This window comes from Ursus arctos, unplaced genomic scaffold, assembly GCF_023065955.2.
Source record: "Ursus arctos isolate Adak ecotype North America unplaced genomic scaffold, UrsArc2.0 scaffold_4, whole genome shotgun sequence".
NCBI classification, from domain to species: domain Eukaryota; kingdom Metazoa; phylum Chordata; class Mammalia; order Carnivora; family Ursidae; genus Ursus; species Ursus arctos.
Genome location: NW_026623056.1, coordinates 23,443,777 through 23,471,287, shown reverse-complemented (window position 1 = coordinate 23,471,287; position 27,511 = coordinate 23,443,777). Strand labels below are relative to the sequence as shown.

The window sequence follows — 27,511 nt, the reverse complement described above, 5'->3', positions numbered from 1 at the left end:
CCTCTCCCACTCTCCCTGCTTGAGTTCCCTCTCTCGCTGGCTATCTCTCTCTCTCTGTCAAATAAATAAATAAAATCTTAAAAAAAAAATAGAGACATAAATGTAGAAAGAAAGGAAAATAAATACTTTGGTAGGAGACTTGGCAACATATCCCATTTTATTCCTTCACCAGTCTTCTTACCTTAGCTTTAGAAGTTACGTATATATACATATATATAATATATATACAACATTATATGATTATATATATGTATATACACACACACACACATACACTGGAGGTGACTTGTTATGGAGAACGAACACGTCCATTTACAGACTCTCCTGACATGTGAGTCGAATTACATATGTGTAAGACGTAGGCAAACTCATGTCTTTACCGAATTTTCCCCAAGCCATAGTTGTTTTTAAAGATGGCTTGCAGGCTAATGAATACTCCAGCAATGATTTGCAAAATTTGCATTTAATTTAATCTTCGAATCCAAAGAACACAAGGGGTGAACTAATTAAGGAAGTTATTCATGGGGCTGTCAGACGCTACAGCTTGCAATACGTGTACGAAAGGCCGGGCCTGCCGGGAAATTTCCTGGCAGAGAAGATCCTGAGGCAAGGTTAGTGTCCCGCCTTTCAGCTCGCTTGTATTCTTGGCATGTTGCACCAGATGTTTTGCAAGCAGTACTACCTGGTGAGGAAAATTCTCATTAGCATCACAAAGAATCCTGTGTTTTGATGATACTTGTACTGTTACAAAGAGTATTATGAGTCTTTTACCCTATGCGATAAACCAGTAAGAGAAATTCCTGTGGCACTAAAGAATCCTGTTTTGTTTGAAATGAGATGTTGGATGAAGAGGATGAGGGGACCTGGGAAGTGAGGCGAGAGAGAAGAAAATGCCTACCCTTACATGCTAGTTGGGGGCATTTGGGGGAAACTGTTAGCATTCTTTTTGTTTTTTTTTTTAAAGATTTTATTTATTTATTCGACAGAGATAGAGACAGCCAGCGAGAGAGGTAACACAAGCAGGGGGAGTGGGAGAGGAAGAAGCAGGCTCATAGCGGAGGAGCCTGATGTAGGGCTCGATCCCATAATGCCGGGATCACGCCCTGAGCCGAAGGCAGACGCTTAACCGCTGTGCCACCCAGGCGCCCCAACTGTTAGCATTCTTAAATGAAGACTTTAGAAATCATTTGATCTTGCCTAACAGGTAAGTTTAAATGGGGGAGGGTGAGGAAAGGTCCAAAGAAGGAAATAAAGAATTTCAAATGAAGATCAGAGGTGGCATGCTAATGCCCTCATTAATCATGAATTTAACCTTGGCCCATACCCTCAGCAGCCTGAGCTTTTTATGCCTACGTAAATCAGGTGTACCGTAACGTTAATAATAACGAGCTTACTGAGTGGTCGTGAGGATTCAGTGGTAAGCATGCTATACACATCCCCTTTTATTTGTCTTTTATTTTTTTTAAAGATTTTATTTATTTGAAAAAGAGCAAGTGCGTGAGCAGGTGGGCATTGGGCAGCAGGGGGAGGGAGAGGAAGAAAAGGAAAATAATCTCAAGTAGACTCTGTGCTGAGCGTGGAGCCCGATGTGGGGCTGAATCTCAGGACACCCCCCTCCCCAGACCACCATCTGAGCCAAAACCAGGAGCTGGATGCCCAACCGACTGAGCCTCCCAAGCTCCCCTATTTGTCTGCTTTTAAAAGAAAGCCTAAAATAGGAACTTTTAGGTGAGAAATTAAATCTGATACCAGAGAGACCACCGATCGTAGAATCAGGAAGCCTGACGGTATTTCCGTGTAGCCGCCAGTGGCTGTGTGACCTAAGGTATGCTACACGTTTGTCAGTCTCCAATTTCATAATCTTGCAAATGAGGGCATTGGCCTGGATGATTCTTAGGGTTCCTTCCATTCCAGTTCTTATGTGCAGTGATTCTATATAAATCTTTATAATGAAAGTCTACTATTTTCATTTTCCAAATGGTCCTAAGGAACAAAAAGTTTAAGCTGTTCGCCCAGGCTCTCTCAATAAGCTCACAGCAGTTATGCATTAAAATGCAAACCCCCAGAATTTAGTGACTTAATGCTGCATTAAGTTGCTCTTTAGATATATACTTATACAGTGGCTCCCTAAGACTGAATACTCTGAAAAGAAAATCAGAGGAGGGCATTTTGTGGCATATTGCCAGTATAATTCTTTTTAAGTCTTACACAATTTGACTGGCTCTAGGAGAATTGGTTAGCAAAGCCATACACACTTTAATTACACAGATTATGCAACAGGGGGCTCTCTAACAAAGAAGAAAATTAGTGAGACACCCATCTAGGCCTGATTCTGCTTCTAAAGCGGAGTAAGTCTTGCTCACAATTTTCAAGGAAGTAGAAGTGAGATGCTGTGTTATTACAGGGCTCAGCTAGGATTATAAACTGAGGGAGATGTCAGTACTGAGGATTATTTTCTGATTGCAGGACAGCAATGTGATATTGGATGTTTAGTGTTCTGCTCACAAAGGCAGCCGTTCGACAGATCATGAGAAGGCATTCTGAGCAAGCTCAGACCCACCGGCATCCTCTCCGGTGAATTTCTGGATTGAGCAATAAAGGAAGGCTAGAGAGAGGAAGATCTACTCCACGGATCAGAGCTCCGTGTGAGAGCTGGAAAGGGTTAATAGAACTAGTGTGCTAGAGTGGAGAGGACATCCCTTTGGAAGACAACAGATTTAAGTCCTGGTTTCTTCACTAAGTAGCTATCAACTTGACTCACTGAATTTACTCCTTTCTCAAGGTTTTATTCAGTAATAGTAGAATAATAATAATACCTATCATGCTTATCCCACAGGATAACTGTGAGGATTAAATGCTTGAAAAACTCCTAAATCCTAAGATGTGATGTGACTTTTTCTCAATCTGATCTCTCAGTTCATACATATCTTTAGCTATTTAGAAGGAGAAAGCATAGGGTCTGCTTCCAACCTTTCCTAGTTGAGAGCATTTTTCATATCCAGCTTTCCTACCCTGCCAAGGACCTTTTTCCTTTTCATATGAGACAATAAAGAAAAGCTGCAACAACCAGCACCATCCCCAGCACCCCCCCCTTCCTTCTCCCTTGCACCACCAGCACCACATAACTGGGAGGTGACTGATCTATTGGTAAGAGGCAGCATCCCGACTTTCTGTGTTCAAATCCTGGCCATTCGCTTTACGAGAGGTTTAACCTTAGCTAACTTGCTTAACTTTGGTGTTTCTCCGTTTCCGTGTTGATAATAGTAATACCTACTTCATAGGGTTGTTATGGAAATTAAATAATTGACACCTATAACGTACTTAGACCAGTTCCTGGTAAATAATTAGCACTCAAGAAGTATTTCCTTTAATTATCATTGCTTTTATCCAGAGGTATGGAGAAGTGCTTTGTGCTAAAAGATAACCAGTCAGGTTTAGTTTTTCTGGGGACTGAGGACAACTAGCCATGGACCTGAGGGATGAAGGATAACCAATCCCTCTTTTTGTTTTAGTTAACCACCCCGAAGTTACTCTGGAAGATAAAAGGGCATATCCTCGTTTGCTTTTTTGTGTACCATGATGTAGTGAGCATTGGAATTAGAGCCACAGAATTTGAGAGAGAGAAGGACCTTAGTACTCATCCGGTTGATCTCATTCTAAGACTGGGACTGTAGATACACAGAGAAGAGGAATAATTTGTCCAAGGTTCCATATTGAGTAAATAGCATGAGAGTGAGATTTCAAGTCAGGCTCGGGGTAAGTCCATTAGCACATATTACTTTTATTGGCTCTCCTCACTGTAGAATTATCTCTTGCTTTGATCTGAATTATTACAAAGCTGCTTATTACGAGTCATCTAAAATTTCCTGATCTATACAGATACAACACATAGGAAGGAAAACAACAGAAAACCAACCTCTGAAGTCCAGCTATGATGGGAATAGCTTTATTTTGTTTTGTGCCATCCTTACAAGCAGCAGAGCACTTCATCATTTCTCATTCCTCCTCCACCTCCACCCACTCAGAGATAGAGGGACAAGTCTGAACCAAAACTGGGAGACTTTAGCTGCTTCAGAGAGTATCATTGGGATTGGGGTCATTTATCCTCATGACAGTCTTTGCTACGGTTACTAGTGTTCTTTCTTTTTCAAGTAAGTGGTCATGTTGAAAATATGTGGGCACTTTAGATTATATGCTACTTCTCTTGTTGTTTAGAATCCTTAAGATTGAATGTCACTCCTGGTTCTGGGACCCTTCCAAAAGTAACCTTCCATTGGGAGGCTCAAAACGTAAAGATATCTGTTATTCTTTTTAAAATTTCTCATTTTATAGAGGAGTAAACTGAGACAGAGAGGTTAAATGACCTTTCTATGGTCACGCAATTCTCTTCTCAAAAATGTCACCCAGTGGGACACGTGCTTACTCTCCAGTTTTGAAGATAATACTGTGTGAACAGTAAGTTAAAAATTACTAATTGGGCAACAAGATGGTTGCCTTTCCAAATCCTTGACTTCACAAATATGACAACTGTCGATCCACCATCTACTATCTCTCCATCTTCCTTCTTGTGTTTTGGAACATTGACTTGAGAAATCATTTTGTAAGTATTTTTCTCAGTTTATACTAAGTTTTCTCAAATTGGTTTTGGGTTTTCCGGAGTTGTGATTCTCCTTTTTCTTTCTAAAAAATGAAATCAAAGATACTATATTAAAAGCTGTGAATGTGTACATAGATTTAAATATGTCCTTCTTTCTACCATGAATTGAATCTCCAGATTTCTCTATGATCACTGATAGTAGAAATGGTAGGTCTTGTAGCAGACAATTGCAACTGGGGGCCAATAACTATTTGCTTTTCGCATTCTCCATTATGACCCTAACAGTTTGATTACAAAAGACCTTCTGTGAAGAGTACCTTCATAGAGTTCCTAGTATTCTCCTTTGCCCTCCTAATCATTTCCCCTTGGTTCTCTGTTCACCTTTAAGCTGTTGGCTTTTGGTTACTTTAAAGTCTCTTACCTCAAATGGGATCTTTCCTACACAGGAATCCAGAAGGGCCAGTGACTATCTTCCACAGAATCCACTATAGTTTTGACTAACCCCTAGGGGCTTTTGACATTGGCCTTTCCTGGGGAGTTTTCCTCACTTACATTTTAATAGATGCATGTTTTCTTTTCCTTACTCTAGAACACTATACCTCACAGGAACATGATCTTTTAACCACTAAACTGTTAAGAGGCAACCCCCTTAATCAGCTGTGCCATATTAATATACCATCTAAAATAACTGTTAGCCCCATGCTTTCTTCACAGGGTTATCTTGATATGCTTTCCCTGACTGTCTCCATGAATCTTACATCTTGCTCCATTCTACAGTCATTTTTTTCACTACCAATCAGTTTCATCATTCATTCATCCTTATCTTTTTACTTTCTTAAAAGAAAGGTTTGCCAAGTATTCCCTTGGATGCAGCCTATAGAGATTTTGATTCATTCTCCACCCGAGCAATGCTGACTGTAACCATTTTTTTTTAAAAGGTTTTATTTATTTATTTGAGAGAGAGCATGAGAGAGGGGTGAGGGGCAGAGGGAGAAGCAGACTCTCCACTGAGCAGGAAGTCTGATGCAGGGCTCGATCCCTGGACTCTAGGATCATGACCGGAGCCAAAGGCAGGCGTCTAACCAACTGAGCCACCCAGGCGCCCCCTGACTGTAACCATTTTATAGAATATGCATCTCAGCTCTTGAAATCCTCCTCCTGTGGTATTGCTCTTACTTGAATGTCTCTGATGATGGGAAGCTCACGTCCCCATTTTGTGAAGCCGTGTATTTCATTGTTAGTCTACACTTTCTTATATACAGCTGCTTATTGGAATCTAAGTTTGCCTCTGGGTGCACAGGATACCTCTTTCTTTTTTTGAAAAGAAGTTTTTTAGACACTTGAAGATAGACATCACTTTCTCCGGGTTTTCTTTCCTTGGCTCTAGTTATTAAACTAGTGCTTCAAATGAGGCCATGAGCATCAGGAAACAAATAGTCTGGATGCCTCTTAGATTTTGAGTGGCCTTAATTCATGGTTATCTTAACTTTTTTAACACTTCAAGAATACAAATGGTCCCCTTATTAATTCATATTGTGGATTCATCACCTAAAGACAGTCATGAAGGGAGCCTCGGATTTGGAGTCTGCTAAACTAGATTTGAATTCTTGACTGGAACCATCTTTCAGACAATTGATTAACCTTTCCAACCTTCACTTTTCTCATTGTACATGTGGATAATAATGTTGGCCTTACAGGATTATCATGGGGATTAAGTAATGTAACCTGTAGAGAGCCTAGCACCGTGCCTGATGCATTGCAGTTGCCTGATAGTTTTAGTTTCCCTTCTCTTTCCTATTCTATTCTTCCTTTCCTTCAGATACTTTTAGCCTATACTTTCAACACAGTTTTCAGTTGACGTTTTTGCATGGTTCAAACTAAATGTTAGCATAAGATTTGTCTGAAATTAATAAGGACTCTGCAAGGAACACCCAATGATTGCTTGACTGAAATGAAAATAGGGCTTAATATAAGACTATATTGAAGGCCAGTGTGTAACAGACGAAACCACAACATGGAGAGTAATTTGCAACTAACCACTAGATAGCTTGATATGATTCACTCTCCAGAGTCCACAGCTCCAGACCAGTGTCTTAGGAGTACCTATGAGATTGTTTCCCTGTATAATTTCTGGACTGATTCTCCTTGGCAGAGCATCTCTTCCCTTGACAGAACAACCGTAGGCCTGGATGGATTGCTCAAAATCCAGAGACAAGAAAGAAAGGCATACCTTCTTCTCGGAGCTTTAAATGTAACTTCTCACGTCCAGGTTTCTTTCCTCTGATGCCTGACACTATGACTTTCTACTCACTTTAGAGAATAACCGTTCCCCTCAGGAGAGTAGTGTGGGTTTACCCTAGGATTTTATCAAGGTAGCATTATCAGAAAATAGTTCAGTGTCTGTGCTAGATGTACAATGGGGATAAGGGGAACACATTCCCAGATTAAGACGGGGTGTTTTCTACTATAGTTATCAGACATTTGTTTCTTTTTTTATTATACCTACTACTTAAATGATGCTATCAGAGACTCGAGGTGACACCACTATTTATAAAGTATGCCTAAGGTTTTCTTAAGGTAAAATTTGAGACTATTCTTACTCATCCTGAACATTTATTACTTTCAAGTTGAAATTATATCAGTACACATTTACAGAGTCTCTGCTGCAGTCAAACTACTAGATCCTTACAAGAACAGAAGATGTAAGTCATGATTCTCTCTCCCAAATTCTAATTGTATAAATTGATCATACTTAGAATCTTTTTCAATAATGAAGTCCAGTTATTTTAGTATGAAATCAACATCCTTTCTCTGACTTTTGTCCTCGGCAAATAATAAATGCTTCTAGTTACTTACCTTATCAAGGCCAGCTATGGCTATTTCCTTGTCTTGTCCGCTTTTAGAGATGAGAAGAACTGTCAAAATGAGGAGGAAGGGGGCGCCTGGGTGGCTCAGTCGTTAAGCATCTGCCTTTGGCCCAGGGTGTGATCCCAGGACCCTAGGATCGAGCCCCACATCTGGTTCCCTGCTCCACTGGGAGCCTGCTTCTTCCTCTCCCACTCCCCCTGCTTTCTCTCGCTGACTGTCTCTCTCTGTCAAATAAATGAATAAAATCTTAAAAAAAAAATGAGGAGAAAGAATGGAATCTCTTCTCCCTTGCTGTGTTCTTAGCATCTTCAACCAGCCAGAGAGAGACAATTTACTAGCTTACTTTTAAAGAAGTCTCTTTTCTTATGGTCTCTAGTTGATTACCATATTTATACATTATCTGGAATAGGCTGACGACTTCAGGAGCTCTCTTCTAGCTAACACTACAAGTTTAAATACTAGTATCCTATCCAAAACACTACAAAAATATTATTACTTCTTCCTGTTTTAAATACTGTTTTCATTTGTTTGTTTGTTTTATGAGAGGGAGAGGGAGAGGGAGAGAGAGAATCTTAAGCAGGCTCCATACACAGTGCAGAGCCCAGTGCAGGGCATGATCTTATGACCCTGAGATCATGACCTGAGCCGACATCAAGAATCAGATGCTTAACCAACTGAGCCACCCAGGCATCCCTTGTTTTAAATACTGTTTAAAAAAAATCACCTTTATACAATAATCTTATTCCTTTCTAGGTAGCTGAATACGGAAATGCATATCTATCTATTTATCTATCTGTTTGGCTTATATTTCATAAAGACACAATCACCAATGTCTCCTCGATTTCATGTTGTGTATGATGGATTAGTGGGCAAAATTAGGCACAAGGGAATATAGTTCTATGTGAAAAATATTTTTAAATGAATGAGAATTTTATTAAATGTTTTCATTTACTACTCTGGAATTTTCTCTGTTTGCCTCCCCAGTATTCTGAAAGGAAGGTTGCTAAATATTTTTCACTTTTGTTTTGAGCAATTTTGCTTATCCTAAAATGTGAATTTAGGTATTTTTAGTTGAAAGTTGTGTATTTTAGGGTGCCTGGGTTGGTTAAATGTCTGCCTTCAGCTCAGGTCAGAGTCCTGGGATTGAGGGTCCCCCCTGCCCCCCGTAGGGCTCCCTGCTCAGTGGGGAGCCTGCTTCTCTCTCTCTCCCTTTGCCCCTCCTCCAACTTGTGCTCTCCCTTGCATGCTCGCTCTCCCTCTCTCTCTCTCTCTCTCTCGCATGCTCTTTCTCTGTCAAATAAATAAAATCTTAAAAAAAAGAAAGGTGCTGTATTTCATCCATCCACCCACCCATCCATCCATCCATCTTCTTGACATATCCATTTACTCACTCATTTATTCATTCACTCATTCATACTTTCTTTGTTTTAAAAATTAGTGCTCTTTTCAATATATTTTAATTAATCTAGGTCCTATATAGTAGTCATTTTACAGGCAAATAAACTTAGGCTCAGAAAAAATTATTTACTCTTTATGCAAGGACAAATTATTTACTCTAAATTACATACTTTTTCTGCTTTACAATTTATTTTTAGAGAATTCTAAAAATTTAGGACTAGAAATGATCTTACTGGTCACTTTGTCCAAACTCCCATTGGATCCCCTGATAGTTTTCCCTAACCAGTTTGTCTATTTCAGTTATTTCCAATATAACCATACTCAATATCAAATCCCTATGAGTACAGGACCAGTGGGATCTTTCACTAATTGATATTTTCATAGCACCCAGTGCTTAGTGCACATAGTGGACAAAAATATGAATTTGTTACAATTTTAATAGTACAGTTTGAGTGTCAGTCATGTGCTGGGTGCTGTAAGAGAGGACTATTTCAACAAGATCCAGTCCCTGAAAATTTGGGCTCTAAAATCAGAAGTGAGAGCAGCTAGGAATGGTCCATGGAGAAAGCAGCTCAGTAAAGATGGCTGACAGCATGGATGTTAGGACTGTCAACCCATTTTAAGGTCATTTTGATCATATTCTGAGAGTTTAAAAATTGACTACTTATTTTATCCAATGTCTATGGTCTGTCTTTTCCTTATTGTTGTATTCCTTCTCTTCTGTGAGAGTGAGCACACACAGATTGAAAAAGAGAAGGATTGAGAGAAAGCGATCAGAACTAAGACTACAGATGTAAATATGGGCGATGGGGGTTGCTCAGGGCAGAAATCTAGGTACTGTGTTCCCTCTCAGGCTATCAGATTTTAACGGATTGAATTTAGGCAGATAACTTTAAAGAATTTTGATAAAGCAAAATGATCAACTTGGAGATATGGAGGCTACCCCTGAGTTAGCTGTTTGTTTTTTGATATAAGAAGAAATGTTTCATTTTTTACTTAAGATGGATAAATGGGTGGATTAGTTATTTCATTGATTAATTTATTCAAGAATTTATTGAGCACCTGCTGTATATCCAATGCTATTTTTGGCACTGGAGATAGGAAAATAAACAAAATAGACAATCTGTCTGTCCTTAAGGGTTTTATATTCTCATGGGGATCTTCCAGCTACATCTCCCTTCTAGAAGGAAGAGGTATCAGTGGATCGGTGACAGTGGAAATTAGAAAGGGACTAAAATGATGGTGAGTCAGTGGAAATTAGAAAGGGACTAAAACGATGGTGAGTCAGTGGAGACAGGCTTTCTAACATCCTCAGTCCAGCTGGGAAGGGAAATAACCAAGTGCCAACCATGAGGTTCAAGCCAAACTAATATCTACTTTTTAGGAACAGTAATATAAGACATGTAAATTTATCCTCTTATAAATTTTTCTAATTCCTACTTTGATTTCGTTTCCCTATAGTTTTCTTATGAAGCTCAACTTGAATTACTGAACAAAAGAAGAGGCCACACTCTCAGAACCAAAGGGTATCCTCTCATGACTGCGGGTGGGAACACCATCCCTTTAGCTCCTAGGCCCGGAGAGAGGTACAAGCTGCAGAAGGAGGAGACTTGGGGCGCTTGGGTCCCCTCCCTTCCAATGTGGAGTGGTCTTTTCAAGGTTATTTGCTAGATGTGAAGCCCTGCTAGCGGGTACTAGAGGTTAGTGGATGAAAGACAGCTTAACATTCCCATTTTTTCTCTGTGATCTTAGTTAGGACATGAGAGACACTGAGATCAGAAGGCCTGGATTAAGCTCCTCGATCTTTACTCATCCGTTGTGTGACCTTGGGGGATGTCATCACTTACTGGAGTCTTAGTTTGTCTGTAAAATTGGGTTATTGTTGTTCCCTTAACTTTCCTCTCAAGGTTGTTGGGAGTCTCATTGAGATAATACACAGGAAGACGATTTCTAAGCAGTAAAAGATGATGTATATGCAAGTGATATTTGCTTTCTTACTATATGAATTTTATTACATGATTATAATTGCGTATGGTATCATGTTTTTATTGACATACAGTGTAACACAGAGGAGAAAAGGGAAGCTCTGGAAATGAATTCCGTGGGTTACATTTGAACTCTACCAATTCTTAACTGGGTGACCTTGATTAAGCAACTGAACCTCTTTGTGCCCCAGTTTCTTCATTTATAAAATGAGGATAATGACAGAACCTACCTCGTAGGGTTGTTATAAGGATTCAGTGTGTCCATACTCGCAGCGCACTTAGAACGGCAGGGTGCTTAGCACTGGCTCACATTTACTGTATCTTATATATCTCATCAAAACAGACATTCTTCGAAACATTGATATTTCTCTACTTGGGCAATAAGGATACTACCCCTGATCTGTGTCACAAAGAAGAATTAAACCTAGTGTCTTTCCTATTTTGAGGAATGACTAAAACCAGACCAACATATAACATGTAACAATTCAGTTGTTCAACTATTGGATAAAGAACCACACATAAATTTGTTGTGTAAAGGAATTCACAAATTATTAGAAAGTAATTGTTTATATTGCTTCTGCCAACCAATTTTCACCAACAATCTGGCAGAGAAAAGCGAAAGCACATGGAAGTACCACTCCTGCATGGGATAAAATTCATGGAGAAAAGGTCTTCTGCCTGTCAAGCTTGCTGTGTCAGAGCGCAGTGAGCTCATATTCACCAAGCTTTGAGTCGGGGGCCTGATCTCAGAGCAGAATGATGTATGAGCACAGCTACATTTCTTTGTGTTCCTAACAGGGAAGGACACTGACAGTATTCCACTAATGAAAATTTTGTTTGCCATTACAATGTCAAGGTTAATCATTCATTTCAAGTAGATCCAGCCTTCATTAAATACATCAGGTCCAGGAGTGAATGATGATGCGTATGAATTACAAGGTATGTTTCCTTGTTTTGGGATGTCCGGGTTTTATAGCAGGGACTTGATTTAAATGGATATTTTAATAACAGCATGCTCATTCTACTACTTTACATTATTATCACATCTTCTTGGAGCCTTGCTGCAGCCCAGTTCAGTAGATACTGCTAGTGTCATGATCACTGACCTGTTTTGCAAATGTGGTTCAGACAGATTGAATACCTTGTCCAGTAGCATACAGTCAGTGGGTGATTAAGAGTCAAATAAGATCATGATGGCATGTCCTGTAAGTTCATTGAGGGCAGGAAGAATATCGAGGGTGTATTGAGTTCCCCTTGGTAACCGAAGCAGAGCCTTGGATGTACTCTGCGCGCAATTTAAGGTTATAAAGTGAATGACTACGGAGGTCCTGAGAGTTTGATGTGGCTGTTAGAAGGTTTGGTATGGGAATAAGGGAAAGACTATTTAACATTCTGTGTTTTTTCCTTTTAAAATGTGGACATGATGAAGACTGTCCATGTTTCATTTGCTTGAGTGGAGGTCAGAAATATAAATACAACTTCATAATTAACCTTTCAATGTGTATCTGGCAACTTTCTCCAAAGTAGTTAAACCCGCTTCCACCCATGATGTCTTCGGAATTGTAAAGGTAAATTCACAAGTTGTGCAAAGAAATATGGCATAAAAATCAAGGTATCATTTTCCCTTAGATATTGCCCTTTAAAAAAAACCAGATTGTTTTCCCTCAATCATCAGTAGGCTGATTTAATCTCATTCCTGACGCTTAAGTGCAAGGATACTGAAATGCCCTTGTAACTGTGGAGGAAGATTCCTGACATTTAGTGGCTTGGTAGGAAAGTTATGAATTTCTGGACATCAAAAAACTAATGTAAGCATTGCTTCTGAGCTAAACAGCTACGTGCCTGGAGCCTAGATAACATCTCAAAGGTCCTGAGGCTTACCTCTTCCTCTCACTGGGGAAATGGAGTCCATAAAGTAAGGGAGGCTGAGAATGACTTACGGGGCTAAGCAGTTCAACGAGCACCCTGACAACAGCTGCAGGAGTGCAAGAAGATGAGTAGTCTTTGTTGTCTCATCGAATCGGAAACACCACGTTCTTTTAATAGAGATCTAAAGATGGGAATAGTGTCACTCTCAGAAAGCTCCCATTTGTTGTTTTGATTTTGTTCCTTAAATGCCTGACTTGCTGCTGGCCTGTCAAGGCAGAGAGGAGAACTTCACACAAGTGTTGCCTGCATTTTCCTCTCCTGCCCCATCTTCCGCCCTGTGCAACATTGGTTACCTCCTGCATCAAAACATCTTCATTTCGCATAAACCTACAGAAAAAAAACAGCACACTCAAAGATTAGAGAACACACATCCTCTTCCCAGGCTTTGGGAATTCTGTGGAAATGATAGATTTGGAGAGTCTGAGTTGATTTCTTCCTTCTAGTATTACCTACATGGGGTGTGTGTGTGTGTGTGTGTGTGTGAATGAAACTCTCAAGCTTTGACACATGAAAAACTTGTTAAAAACTCAAATTCCTGGCCTCTTCTCAGAGACTTCTGCTTCACGTTCTGAGAAACCATCAGGAATCTGCATTTTAAAAAAAGCATCTCAGAAGAGTATCATGCATTTTCTTAAAAAAAAACAAAAACAAACAGTCATCATCTCTTTCACTCATTTGGCATTTTCCAGTTTTCAAAATGCTTGCACATACATATTCAGTTCTGTGAGGTAGATGGGAATGATTATTCCCATTCTGAGGATAAGAAACTCCAAGTTTAGCAATGATTTCCTCAGGGCCTCACTACACATCCCTCGCTCGCCCATCTCCCTATATTCCTCACCTTAGCTGACCTTTTTCTTTTTGGGTGTTGAACTGCAGGAGGCCAGGAGCCCCCAACGCCAGCTTGTACTATCTGTGTCTGCCTTCCTCAAGAATGAGACAAGTCTTCTGGTAGCCAAGGAAGGAAAATGATTTTATTGATGAAATGTGAACATTTCCCTAATGGACGTGTTACCAATTGATTTTAAGCAACTCCCCTTGCCCTATTGGGATGCATATTTGCAAATGTGTTCAGCTTCACTTTTGGAGAAGAGGTGTGTGTGCATGTGTTTGTGTGTGTCTTTTTCACCTCTCTCGTTCTGTATGGTTAGAATCCCAAGTTCACTGTCCTTATTCAGTCATGTTGAACTGCCCCAGGAGATTGTGTTCTGTGTGGACAGTTGGGATCCCCCCTCTCCGGGTGCCTTGCTTATTCGATCCTCGTCCTAGCTGTCGGCCTCATAGAGCCCCGTCTGCCCGTGTTATGTCCGGCAGCATCACGAAATATCCAGGCCTCCAGACACCGTAGCGTTGTTTGACACAGTGCTCAGTCTAAACAGCCTCAGAGGCCTCAGTCCTTCTCATCGCCTAAGTGAATTTCTGCTAGGTTTGTGCCCACATCTAGAGAGTTCCTGGGACCTCTCCTCAGGGTTCCCTATCCATTTGCAGTGGCTTCCAGGGCCTGCGTGTCCCTTGCCCTCTATTAGGATGTTTGGAACGTATACTTGTTTCTGTTGGAAATCATCCATTTAATCTCCTGGCACTACCCCTGATGCTTAGTGGAGAGACTGAAGGGGCAGGATTAGGGATATCTGAAGACAAGTTGAAGAGAGATTATGATTATTAACTATTAACTAATAGCCACATCCAGACCTTAGCACGAATGGCAGGTGAGTACTCCTTTATGTTTCCAAAATCTTTCATGCTGCATTTCAACTTGGGTGACAGTATCTTCTCTGCTGAGTTTTCTGTAACATCTCTCTGTCATCACCACCATCCTGGAGACCTGACTGCACCCCAGAGCTGGTTGTTGACTGTCCTTGCCCACAGTCACCGTCTCCCCCCTCCTGCATTCTCCTCTCTGTGCAGGGTGCTCACTTGATCCCTCATTTTAAGGATAGAACCTGCTTTGCAGCTTTCTGGATAGAACCAAGAAAACTGGGTTTCAAGGATGTGGAAGCACTTCATGCTGTAACAAAATGAGCTAAAGGTGGGGCTCAACATGAGGGCCCACAAGGCCATCGTTACTTTCTCTAGTGTCCACTGCCTGCCTTCCTAAATAGAGAATTCTGTGTGCTTCAGCTTGTGGGAGAGCGGGTGGACTGCTTTCCCTCAGCTCTTCCTGTCCTAACCCCTTCTTCGTGCGCTCAGGGTCCTTTAACCGGCCGGTGGTTCTGTTTTCTCTTGGGGGAGGGATGGGACAGAACAGACCTGAGCTGCAGTTCCTTCACTCTGCCTCTGAGAATTTCTCATCCAAACCTCAATCACGTAGGATTGCGTAGAGAGGAGAAAGGGGAGAGACAGAAGACAGGGAAGGGGGAGAGGGGTGACGGGAGGGAGGGAGGAGAAGAGAGTCTGGGAGCAGAGGTCGCCTGGGAGGGGAGGAGGACCCGAGCGCGCCGCGCTTCCCTGCGATCCGGGAGACCGACCCCCGGCCGGGCCCCACCTGGGCGCTCTCAAGCCCTCGGGCGGGTGGGCGAGCAGTGCCAGAGGCACTCCGGCGGCCGCCGGCTGTTCGTCCCACCCTCCGTCTCCGTGGCTGTCGTCCCCGCCTAGAGTTTCCTGCGGAGCTAGCGCTCCAGCGGAGCGATCCGGCTGGGCGGCGGCGGCGGCGCCCGGGAGCCAGTGAGGCTCGGCGCGCCCAGAGCCTCTGCCCATGAATGGGACTCCGCCCTGAGAGCCCCCTCCGGGGCCTGGGGAGGCGGCGGCGCGGCGGCTGGGGGCGCCCCGCTACCCCGCGGCTCTGAGCGGCCACCCGCGCAGCAAGTTGGGCGAGTTGGCGGCAGCCCGCACCTGCTCCCTGGCCCCGAACCCAGAGTCTGCGTCCGGCTCCGGGGGCGCGCTCGACAGCCTCCCGCGGTCGCCCCGGACGGCCTAGGGGCCCCACCTGCGCTCCCGGCGCCAGACCATGGTGGGCAGCTCCGGCCCGGAGCCGCAGCCGCCTCGAGCCGACGTCGCCCGCAGCCAGCCCCCGCCCCGCCCGAGCCGACGCGCGGGGGTTCGCAGCGCGCCGGTCACTTCCTTCCTCGGCCGGGATGGGCTGCGCGGGAGCGAGTGATCGGCCTCGCGTCCGGCGGGTAATCCCCATCTGATCTGCTGCCTGCGAGCTGCGGACTGCCGGGCCGCGCGAGCCTGGGGGGCCCGGGCACCGCGGCGATGACCTGATCCCGAGCCCGCCAGGGCGCCCCCTCCTTCCCTCTTCCCTCGCTCCCTCTGAGCCTGTGCGGAGACCGGCTCGGTGCGGCGGCCCCGGGCGGACCATGGCGGGGAGCTCCAGTTAAGGCGTGTGGGCGCCGAGCTGGAGAGGACACCTTCGGCATCGCTGCCTTTTGAGGGGGCTTATTTAAACTACTGAGTCATTCCAGATTTAGGATTCCCTAAATAATCACCAACTGTGCCCGTCTTGTGCCAGAAAGCGAGCAGAAAGAGCAAGAGCGCCCGCTCTTGGGACCCCGCGCATCCCGGCTCTCGCCTCTCGCGGGTTTCTCCCCGAGGGGTGCTTGGCCCTCGAGGATCTTCCTCCCTCCGTCCCTCCCTCCTTCCCCGTCCCTCCTTCCCTCCCCCTCCCTCTCCTCCCGCTCTCTTCGCAGCGCTGCTGGCGGGGAGTCGCGCGCACCGCAGCTGGAAACAGCTGCCCCCGCCCCGCGCCCCTACCCGACTCCGGCTCACGGCTCCCACTTCGCGCCTCTCGGAATTCCAGAACTCCGGCGGCCGGCCCCTGGAGAACCGCAGCCGGCGGGATGCATTCTGTAGACCTCACCCAGCCGGGACGGACCTCCTAATCTTCAGAACTGCGGGCCGCAGGGAGTTAAATTGCTGCCTTCCTCTCCTCCTCTCTGGCGGTTGGTGGCTTGTTTTCTAAAGGAACGTTTTATTCACTTTTTAGTATTTTCTACCGGGGGCACGCTACCCGCCTCGGTCCAGACTCTGCTTTGTAAACGGGTTTTATATGTATGTATGTGTAGATATACTTTGGACACCTTGCAACGCTTGCGCCTCTCCAACGGGGCCACGGCTTGTTGTTTTGGACATCCTTCTTACCCTTCCACTTGGTACTCTGAACGCAGTGTGACCAAACTCCCCACTGGCCCTCGGACGCGGATCGTCTTGGGGTGCAAGTTTGGGGTGCAAGAGTCTAGTTAACTGGAAGGCCTGGGACCGCCCCGCCCCCGCTGCCAGCGGTTGGGGAAGTTTACATCTGGATTTTCACACATTTTGTCGCCACTGCCCAGACTCTGACTAACCTTGTGGGCGTCGGGTTTTCGGTACTGCAGCCTCCTCAAATATTAGCACTGCCTCCCCGCGCCTGCCCTGTCCCTCCAGGCCGCCGAGGTCCTGCCCTCGCCCCGGTGGAGCGCGATCCCGAGGGCGCAGTGGAGCCCGGGGCCTGGGGCCCGCGCTGAGCAGCTATGGCTGCGGCGATAGCCAGCTCCTTGATCCGGCAGAAGCGACAGGCGAGGGAGTCCAACAGCGACCGGGTGTCGGCCTCCAAGCGCCGCTCCAGCCCCAGCAAAGACGGGCGCTCCCTGTGCGAAAGGCACGTCCTCGGGGTATTCAGCAAAGTGCGCTTCTGCAGCGGCCGCAAGAGGCCAGTGAGGCGGAGACCAGGTCAGTAGAAGCCCAGGCGGTGGGCTCCCCAGAGCTGACGCCCCCCTCCCCTTTTGCAGAGCACCTGGGGGCACCCACCGAAGGGATCCAGGATCCCCCTGGTGCCATTCCGGCCCCCGTTCTCCCCTAATTTCCAGACGTCTCTCTTTCAATCACCCTCTGTCAGTTAATAGCTTCTTGTCCCATATTCAGGAAAACACTTTGTATCTTGATGAAACCACGGTTTGACTAGGATGAGAGCTACATGTATAGATGCTCCTGGTCCCATAAAGCCTGTAGAATCCTTGAGGGCAGCGACCATCTCATTCATATTCTGTCTCTCATCCGTCCATCTATCCATCCATCCAGGGCTTATACTGCCTGCTGAGGACCCAAATATAAATAAACCTTCTTCCTGTATCTCCCATAACATTTAGCATAGTTCTGGACACAGGCACTCACTGGACACCAGATAAGCTTAATTTTTTTCTTTTTCTAACTCTTCCTCCAGCAACACATGATATTGCATCTTTCAGACATTCTGATGGGTTCTCACCTCCCCACTTTCCCGCGTGCTCCTTCACTTCCTTTTACACAGACCTCTTTTTCCTATTCTCTTCCTCCAATACTCTCCTGGTTTCCCAGGGTTCTGCTCATTAACTTTTCTAACCTATTGCTCCCATCCTTTGCACACTCACGCTTTCTTTTGGAACATTAAGGAAACAACATAGTATCTGCAGTTTGGCCTAAGGGAGTGTGAAAAAAACACACAACTTTAGACTTATCAGAGATTTTCTTGTTAAGGCCTTTCTGAAGTTGATTCCCTTCTTTGTCCCTAAACTCACACGGTTGGTCTTCGATGTGATCTTTATTTACAAAGGGAAAGTGGATATCTTGAGTTTCAGGGTGCTTATTCCCAGCTCAAACCAGGCCAGCTTGAGAGAATGGAAGTGGAATTGCCCAGATATGTCCTTTCCCCGACTTTGTTGATTTTCAGGGTGTGGCCCACCAGGTCATTTGCAATCTGCAGATACTCTCCTTTTGGTGTGGTCAACTGAAAGGAAATACGGCCTAGAAAGCAAGCTTGCTCTGTGATCAGGTGACTGGTTTTGGTTAGCATCTTTGCTATTCTGACTGTGATGTTCATCTGGGTTCCAGAAATGAAACATGGGCTAGGGTCATTGGGGTGAGGAAAACATTTGGAAAGTGTGGATCAGTGAAGCTCAGAATTAGTTTAGAAATTTAGTATTAAGTCTTATGAAGAAACCATCTCATTTTCGTTTTTCCCATGGGTTTTCATGACATGATTGACTTCACAGTGGACTCCTTCTCTTATTCTGTGATGTTGATCGCATAGTAAATTTCAGGAGTAAACAAAAAGATCATGATCCCAAGGCAAGAGCTACTAAAATCTCGGTTGGTTTACATACAATTAGTATAGTCTATTAATTTCATAAAGTGAAGCTTTCTATGAAAACTAGAGTTCTATATTTATAGAATAAGTAATTCATATTAGGGGAAAATAAAATCCCTTGTATTTTTTGTGTGGGGATCATTTGGGGGTCATCTTCTCTGAGGGCTTCTGTGGTCTACAAGGAACTTCAAGACTCTGAATTCAATGTAACCCTTATATTTCAGCCTTTGAAGTATGGTCTTGCACTCCAGTTGGGATAATTAAGTGATGTTTGTGAGTAGATGCTACTCAGCCTCCTCGGTTCTAAACAAGGCAGTACAAATGATAGGTGGGTGATATTTGTGAATGGGTAAGCTGAACTCACCTGATCCGTGTGGAAGTTGATTTGGAGATGAGCAGTTTGCATGGCTTAATTTTACATGGGGAAATTGCTTCCTGTGGCCCTTTCCTTAGCATCTGTTTAGAAAATAGAATTGCTGAGTTTATTGTTTTCTTCAGTGTTAATTTAATCCGCTCCTCTTTTTCATTTACTTAGTGGACATCTTGGCAGAGAGGATCCTGGCTGGTGACTTCTTTTATTTAGCTAAAGTCTCACAGTAATCATCTGGCCGAGAGATCACAGGCCCTGTTAAGACATGCCCAGTGCAAGGCCAACGTGCATGCATTTGCACACCGCGGACTTCAGTTTGGCCTGAAGCTTAGCTTAGAAGAATGGGAGTGTGGGGTGCGGAAAAAGATTTGGAAAGATGTTAGCGTGCTATTATCGCTACTAACAAAGCCAAATAATTAGTCTGTTGGTTTGCTGTCAGCAACCATGATTCACATAGCATGGGATGAGCCTATTTATAGAGAGATAGCACCTTCCACATCTCAATTCCAGAGAGGATTCTTTAGCTGGATTGCGAGGAAGTTGCTAAACACCAAAAAGAAAAAGCTATTTGAGGGAACCTGTTTTATAAGCATTTGATGTTACCTTCACTTAATATTTGAGTTATTCTTAAAATCACTTGCCCTTCTAAGTCATACCCTTATGAACTATAAACTGAGTCACAAATGGTAAGAAAGTGGTGAAATGGAATAACTTGTCCTGATAAAGAATTTCCACTCTGAAATTCTGTCATTGAGACACATATTCCATCGACTAGACTTTCCGAGGGAATGAAGCTGAGGCAGTAAAACTAAGTGAAACGTTAGATGGGAAAGGCCACAGTTGTTTTTCTGATTTCATGGCTGACATATTGTCTCTCAATTTCTTGTCTTAGTTCACCAAGTTCTGATATGTATAAGGTTGAAACTTTATAAACACTGGGAGTACGGAAATTACATGGTAAACGTTTCAGATTTTAAAATCATGATATTGCACAATTAAAACAGGAGAGGTGCCAGTGCAGGACCTCACATCACACAATTCCAGTGTCATGGTGCATGTCCGATGCTTTAATAATGCCATCCCAGGAGCACAATGTGATGGCTTGTTGTGGGATTGTGCAGCAAACTCCTTACTTAGAGGAGAAAACCTAGAATCAGGGCAAATTGGTGGTTTGTAGAAGGTTACATAGCTAGATTGGGGTAAAATTGGGACTAGATCTAAGTCCAGTTGATTTATCTTGCCTGTGTTCTTCACAACACAACACTGAGAAAAGTAGTATAAGAAAGCTGGGTGCCCTCTATCAAAGGTTGGGAGTAATTTTGTAGATTTTGCATTTATTTTTACCATTAGGGATTGCTGCTGCTGTTATTATTATTATTATTACTATTATTATTATTTTGTAATTAGAACAGGAATAGTGCAGAGTATAGGAGGTAACTGGTAGAAGGTTATGGTATAGGCTAAATCAGGCAATTAGGGTTCTAAAATGACCATTCTATAGCTAGCATGCATTATAGCAATAAATCGAATAGTGAAGACATACAGACAGTGCGGGAGTAGTTAGTCCCTTAGGCACTGCATGGATTGTAGCTCTTTGGAAATGAGATGTTGGAGACCTTGAACTGGCAAGTTGGCTGAAGTCATCGAACCATAAAAGAGCCTTTAGAACCTTTCTGTTTGTGTACCTTGTGATAAAGAAGGGAGCATTCTTGTGTTATTATTTGAGTCATTATTTATATATAGTATACCTGTATGGGCCAGGCCTGCTAAATATTTTGCTCACATGTTGACACCACTTCATTTGCTGCATCTAAGCTACTAGTACACACATGTGAATTACATAGCTCATTCATTTCCAGCATTGGTTCTACTTTTGAATAGAAACACCTCTGCATATGGTTGACTCTAAAAGCATTTCTGTTTTGACTCAAAAGTTACTGCAGGTAATTGATAGCATTCACGATCAAGTAAGGGAAAAGTGTTTGTCAACTCTGGGAATGTTGCAGAGGCCATGGACCTTGGGAGTCATCCAGTAATCACGCTTTCATTTTTCAAATGAGAGCCCTCTGGAAGGCATAGTAACGACATAAGCCTAAATCTATGTATTTTATGTGATTTTTAAATTTTTATAATTTTTCTGTATCATTTAATTCCTTCCCTTAAACCAAAGCATTAAAACAAAATCAACAATCAGGAAAAATTCCTAGCCTAAAAAATATTAGATGTTTTTCATGACTTAAGTATTTGGTTTTCTAGGTCCCTTCCTTTTAGAAATGATGTAGTCTATTTACACTGAGTGGGTAAAATAAATCCAATAAGTGATTATGTCTTTTACTAAATTTTGTTACTTTTCATTTGTCTTATTTTTCTGAGTCCTTATTTCTGCTCTTATACAGATTGTGGCTATTCAAAATATTTCAGTATGCTTCCAACTTGTTTTGGTAGATATATAGAATTTAACAGCACACTCATTCAACATTTTACTGTCAAACACATCCTTTTACATAGATGAAGAAAACATTACAGATAATAGAAACTTCAACAAGAAAATTGATGAAAAAGGGGAAATAATGCTTAATCATGGGATCTATGGAACATAAATTAGATTTTTATAAGTTGAAATACTTCTGGTTAATATATAGATCGAGAATAGTTTCATAAGACAGGTGATACTTTACATTTATAGCAAGTACTTTTATTGTATTTTCTTTTTTAAAAGTCTGACTTATGTCTCAACTACAAAATCGGCCTAATTAAATGATATTTGGCTTGATGTCTGTTAAAAAAAAAACCAAAAAACCCTCACAAGCTTTTCTCTTCAGAAACCCACCCTAGGATTTAAACTGATATTTTGTGTGTGTGTGTGTGTGTGTGTGTGTGTGTGTGTGTGTGTGTGTTTAAATCCTATTTTCTCTACAGCAGTGCATTCTCATCAACAAATTAAGTTTCAATTGTAAGAACATTTTAAAATAGCAGGTACTGTGATCTCTTGATTTCTTTCATCCCACAGAGATCTCATCAAGCCATAACTCAGGATTAAATCTTTAAAGTTTTAATGAAGTTGATATTCTTGAACAGAATTAGACAAACCATTTGCAAGAAATGAGGCAGTCTCTGTATTTGAGGAAGCAATAGGAATATTTTGGAAGATCTTTAGAAACTAAAGCTTTGGCTCATGAAATTATATGTAGGAAAAAGTACTGACCTTACCACTGTGTCACCACATTGCTTCTGTTCTTGGCGAGAGCATATTTACACATGGATACGACAGCGTGGGTTTGGTTTAGGGAATTTGTTAGTAGTGGTTACTGTTTTCTCTTTTCTTCCTTGAGTGCTTCATCAAGATGTATTTGCTATTGGCTTTTCCTCCTAGAATTATTATAGATTTTATGAGGACTCTCAAAGACAGCCTTATTAGAAGAGACCCAGTTAATTTACTACATTTTGGATTCTCTAATGGCCTACCCATCAAACTATAGAGTTTTACCTGTTGTCTAAAGAAAGATCCACCATATTAAAAGGACTCTCAAGCCAAGGCCACCTTCTAAGCATCAGAAAAAAGGAGGAGCCTTAGATACAAAATGTCTGTAAATGACCCATATATAATGATAACTTTTAATAATAACAATTGACTATATGACTTCCGGATGTACAGAGTTTCTTCCCAGCTTTTACCCCTTTTGTTCTTTATAGCAATCCACTGATACAGTTAGCCCCATCTTTGTCATAAGAAAACTGTGGTTCAAAGTGGCAGAGAGACTTGTCCGGTTCCTGGAGTCAGGAAGTAGCTAGGCTGTCACATGGCCCCCACTCCCCACACTGCAGGTCCTCTGTCTTTATCTCTACTACCTTGAGCTAAGAAGGCTGACTGTGAATAACTCAATTTGACTTGAAGCCTGGAAACTCTTGCTGGGCGAATCAGATAAAGAGTTCAAGGAAGTATGGAGTGTGATGACAGTTTTGCTTTGCTCTGTGTATGATCTAGGGCCCCCAGGGAGAATCTCTAGCAAGGAGGAGGCTTGAAATAGAAAGACTGGTAGGTGGGTTATTACGTGCTGGTCCCAGGCTCCTGGCTGGGCTATCCCTCTCTGCATGCCAGAAGCCTCAGAGATGTCAAGGGGTGTCACTTGGGACACCTAAGGACTCACTGGGAGACTTGGGTCCAGAGGGGCAGACTTTCTTGACTCTAAGCATAAACAATTGCTTCAGATGTTTACGAATGTAAAGAGGTTAATACCAAGGTCAGGAGAACCCTGTAGGATTTAGTCTGCTTGTCCTGTATTTTCTTGTCTTGTCTTTTCTTGTCTTTTTAAGTGATGATGTAGCAGAGTGATTAAGTACATGGACTTTGGTGTGGGATCTGAATTCAAATTCTGGATATTCTGGATATATTATTTATAATAACTTTAGGCAACTTTCTCAATGTCTTTGAACCTCTGTTTGCTGATTTGTAAAATGAAGATAGTGTCTCCAGCATTTGGTTAGGAAACATTTGTCCGAGGAAGAGCCATTTATTTATTTATTTATTTATTTATTTATTTATTTATTTTATTTATTTATTTGACAGAGAGAGAGAGACAGCCAGCGAGAGAGGGAACACAAGGAGGGGGAGTGGGAGAGGAAGAAGCAGGCTCCCAGCAGAGCAGGGAGCCCGATGCAGGGCTGGATCCCAGGACCCTGGGATCACGCCCAGAGCCAAATGCAGACACTGAATGACTGAGCCACCCAGGTGCCCCAGGAAGAGTCATTTAAGCTGAGTTCTAAAGGATAGGGCAGGCAAAGAGGGATGGAAGAACGTTCAAGGCAGAAGAGAACAACTTTCTCGTGAAGATTGGGGTGAGAGGGAATTGAAGTGTAGATTGAATAATGAGAGAAAAGGGTACAAGTAATGTTGGAAAACCTAGCAAGGGCTGACTTGTGAGGGACTTTGTATTTTAATCTAAGATCCATTAGAGTCAAAAATAGGGGCTGATAAAATGTGACTTGCATAGTTAAAGGGACACGCTGGCTTTGGAGAGGAGAAGGGATCACAGGAGAGCCTTAGGAGGCTAGGGCATAAGTCTGGGCCAGCACTTCTCAAGGCGTGGTGCAGAGGCCCTGGGAGCTCCTTGAAAACTTTTCAGTGGGTCCATATGGTCAAAATTATTTTCATAATAACATTTCCTAATACTGATTATTTACTTTTTTCATTCATTCTGTGATGTGTCCAATGGAGTTTTCCAGAGATTATATAATATATCCACAATCATCTGGAAAGGCTATTAAAATTTTCCTTCCTTTTTAGACATGTATCTTGGTGAGGCCAGCCTATCTCTATATACTTCAGCCACAACAACATGTTGCAAGAGATTAAATGCAGAAACACATTTAAGAATCCAGGTGATTTCTGTTAAGCCAGGCATTAAAAAGATTTGCAAGCATATAAACTACTTTTTCAAATTTTTTTTTGTTTTGGAAATTATAATTATGTTTTATTTAAACATACTATATTATTAGTATATAATGGACTTATTTTTTTAATAAATATTTGAACATTTTAAGTTCTAAGCATGGTAAGCATTAAATGATATTAGCCACATATACAGAAGCTTTTGGGGGTACTCACTAATTTTTAGGAGTGTAAAAAGGTCCTGAGACCAACAAGATTGAGAACCACTGGTCTGTGCCATTGATTATGTTCACCTGAAACCTTCTGGCAGTCAAGGCGGCCATGACAAGGGGAGTGGAAGGTAGAATGAGCAAAGCCTGATAACAGGTAGATCTGAATCAAGAGCAAGTAATGTTCCTGGGTGATTCCCGGCTGAACAATTCAGTAGTGAGTGGTACCTTTGCTGAGATGGAGGGGAGCTAGGGGACAAGCAGGGTTGATACGCATTAAATAATACCATTCCCAAACTACAAAGCATTATAGAATGCTCAGGTGAAAATTTGAGTCATGTTATCATTTACTGTTCAATAGTTTTGCACCATGATAAGGATCCTGATTACCCATCTGTATAGGGCTATCCACTTTGTCCTCAAATTCCCGAGGAAACGTTTTATTAGAGTACTCACCCTCTACCATGGATCTACATCTACTGCCTTGCAAGGGTAATCCTATAAGCAAATACATTTTAGGCAGAGGAAAATATTCAAGAGAGTGGAAAGCCTTAGTAATTTTTCTAGTATTTTAAAATTGAAGCCGAATGTTTGATAGCTAATGGGCTTTCAAAGACATTTAACCTGGTTCAGGCCTGAATATGTCCTGAATGTGGCTTTCATATTCTGGCACGTAGGTGGATTTCACATGTGAGTTTACGCCAAGTTCATTGGTCTTTGCATAATCAAGCGAGTCTGAAAAGACAAACTTTGTAAAGTCTTCCTTGTTTTATCTGCTCAATGTTAGTCATTTGATTAGTTTGTGGTATTTATATCCCTCCTGGCCCTCTGCTTCTAATCATACTGTTGTTAATGTCTCTTATTGGAGTTTAAGTGTTTACGGTCTTTTTAAGTGACTTTTCAGGGGTCAGTAGAGAAAGCCCTAAGATCTAAGACCAAACTTGGTTTCCTAGAGGAGAAGAATGGCACGAGACAAATGGGATCTGTAGTCCAATCACAAAATGTTAGGGCTTAGAGGTTATAGAGGCCAGCAATTCTCAGCATAGCTGCAAAATGAAATCACCCGTGAGTTTTAAAAATGTGCTTACTGTACACCCAGAAAATCTGACTTACTGTGTCTACTCTGGGGGCCCGGATATCAGTCATCAGTTTTGTTTGCTTGTTTTTAACCTCCTAGATCATTCTGAAGTGTAGCCTTGGATGAGAACTACCAACTGTTGCAGTCCCATCATTTCATATCTTATAGCCCTTAAACAAAAAGTCATTATTCTATTCATTAATGCCTTAGGAACATAGCCATAATCCCTAGACACTCTGTACACTAAATTATAAGGATGATCCTTTCTTTTTGCTTATTGTTGAATCTTTCAAATGTTCGATGGTGTCCAAAATCTGAGCCACATAATGTCTGTTTGTGTGCTTCTTCTTTCTGACCAGCATGCCAGTTCCTAAAGATAGGAGCTGTGCCCTGTTCTTACTAGTTCTCAGTGCCTAACATCCTGCCCGTGTCACTGTAATTCCTCAGTCACCGGTGAAGAAGTGAGTAAATGACGTATAGACTCAGTCAGTCTTGCCTTTACAGCAAGCCCCAGAGGAAGAGGGGTTCTCGTTACTATCACCAGTTGTCACAAAAAGATGCTGAGGTCTAGCTGGCCTGGGTGGGGCTCCTCGGGTTCACAAGTCTGGTTAGAAGGATGTAGATTGTGGTTTCAACTCAGGTTTGTTTTTCCAAGTCTATTTTCCCCCACTCTGACAGCACTAGAAATGAACCCATTTCTTTCTTTCTTTTTCTTTTTTTAAAAGATTTTTATTTTTAAGTAACCTGTACACCAATGTGGGGCTCAAACTCCCAACCCCAAGATCAAGAGTCACATGCTCCACCGACTGAGCCAGCTAGGAGCCCCTGGACCTGTTTCTTCCTTGTTTTTTCAACAAGGAGACTCCGTGAAAGTGCATCTAAGGGCCATTTTAGCTTGCAAGGTCATGAAATAGCTCCCCTCCTTGCAGCAGAAACAGTCATGGCTGGGGACATGACATGCTCATCTGCTCTCTGCTTTTTACTTTCACAGGAATGATACAAACTATTTTCCTAGTGTGCTTTAGGATGTTCCTAACTGGATCCCATGGTTTAATTACCTGTAATGTGCTATTAAACATATCCTCGTCTAAGGTATTGTTCTTTATTTCCTTTGACCCCAATTTAGGCCCATTCCGTTCCTTCAAGGATTAGGAATTAAATCCAGTGTGCTGCAGTGTTGAAGGTTTTTTTTTTAACCTAAGGTCAAAAAGGGGATTGAAATGAAATACGAAAGATTCAAGAGAGAAAAACTATGAGCTTGTGTAAGTTTTTTTTTTTTTAAGATTTTATTTATTAATTTGACAGAGAGAAACAGCCAGCGAGAGAGGGAACACAAGCAGGGGGAGTGGGAGAGGAAGAAGCAGGCTTCCAGCGGAGGAACCTGATGTGGGGCTCGATCCCAGAACGCTGGGATCACGCCCTGAGCCGAAGGCAGACGCTTAACGACTCTGCCACCCAGGCGCCCCTGTATAAGTTATTATAAAAAGAAAATAATAAAAATTTCCAGAAGATTTTTTTTTATTGCTACTGGTGACTTAAACGTTTTATTTTAATTTCGAGAATTCAAAAGATGACCCAGATCACTTTCACAGTGCCCCAGAATCAGATAATACTCCTCAAATAATTAAGAACCAGGGACACAATTTAA

The 27,511-nt window shown here is 42.5% G+C and overlaps 1 protein-coding gene across 2 annotated transcripts in view; it reads left to right on the top strand.

Annotated features, from left to right (window-relative positions):
* The window catches only part of FGF12 (fibroblast growth factor 12), a 537,632-nt gene that overhangs the window by 272,024 nt on the left and 238,097 nt on the right, over positions 1-27,511 (top strand). Inside the window, exon 1 of one of the 2 annotated variants that reach the window (XM_026496455.4) lies at positions 15,504-17,424. The exons of the other annotated variant lie outside the window; for it this stretch is intronic. Within the exon in view, the coding sequence (XP_026352240.1) occupies positions 17,226-17,424 (199 nt within the window). The 5' untranslated portion in view covers positions 15,504-17,225. Of the gene's footprint in view, positions 1-15,503; positions 17,425-27,511 lie in introns of those variants that run through there. 2 annotated transcript variants of the gene reach the window in all.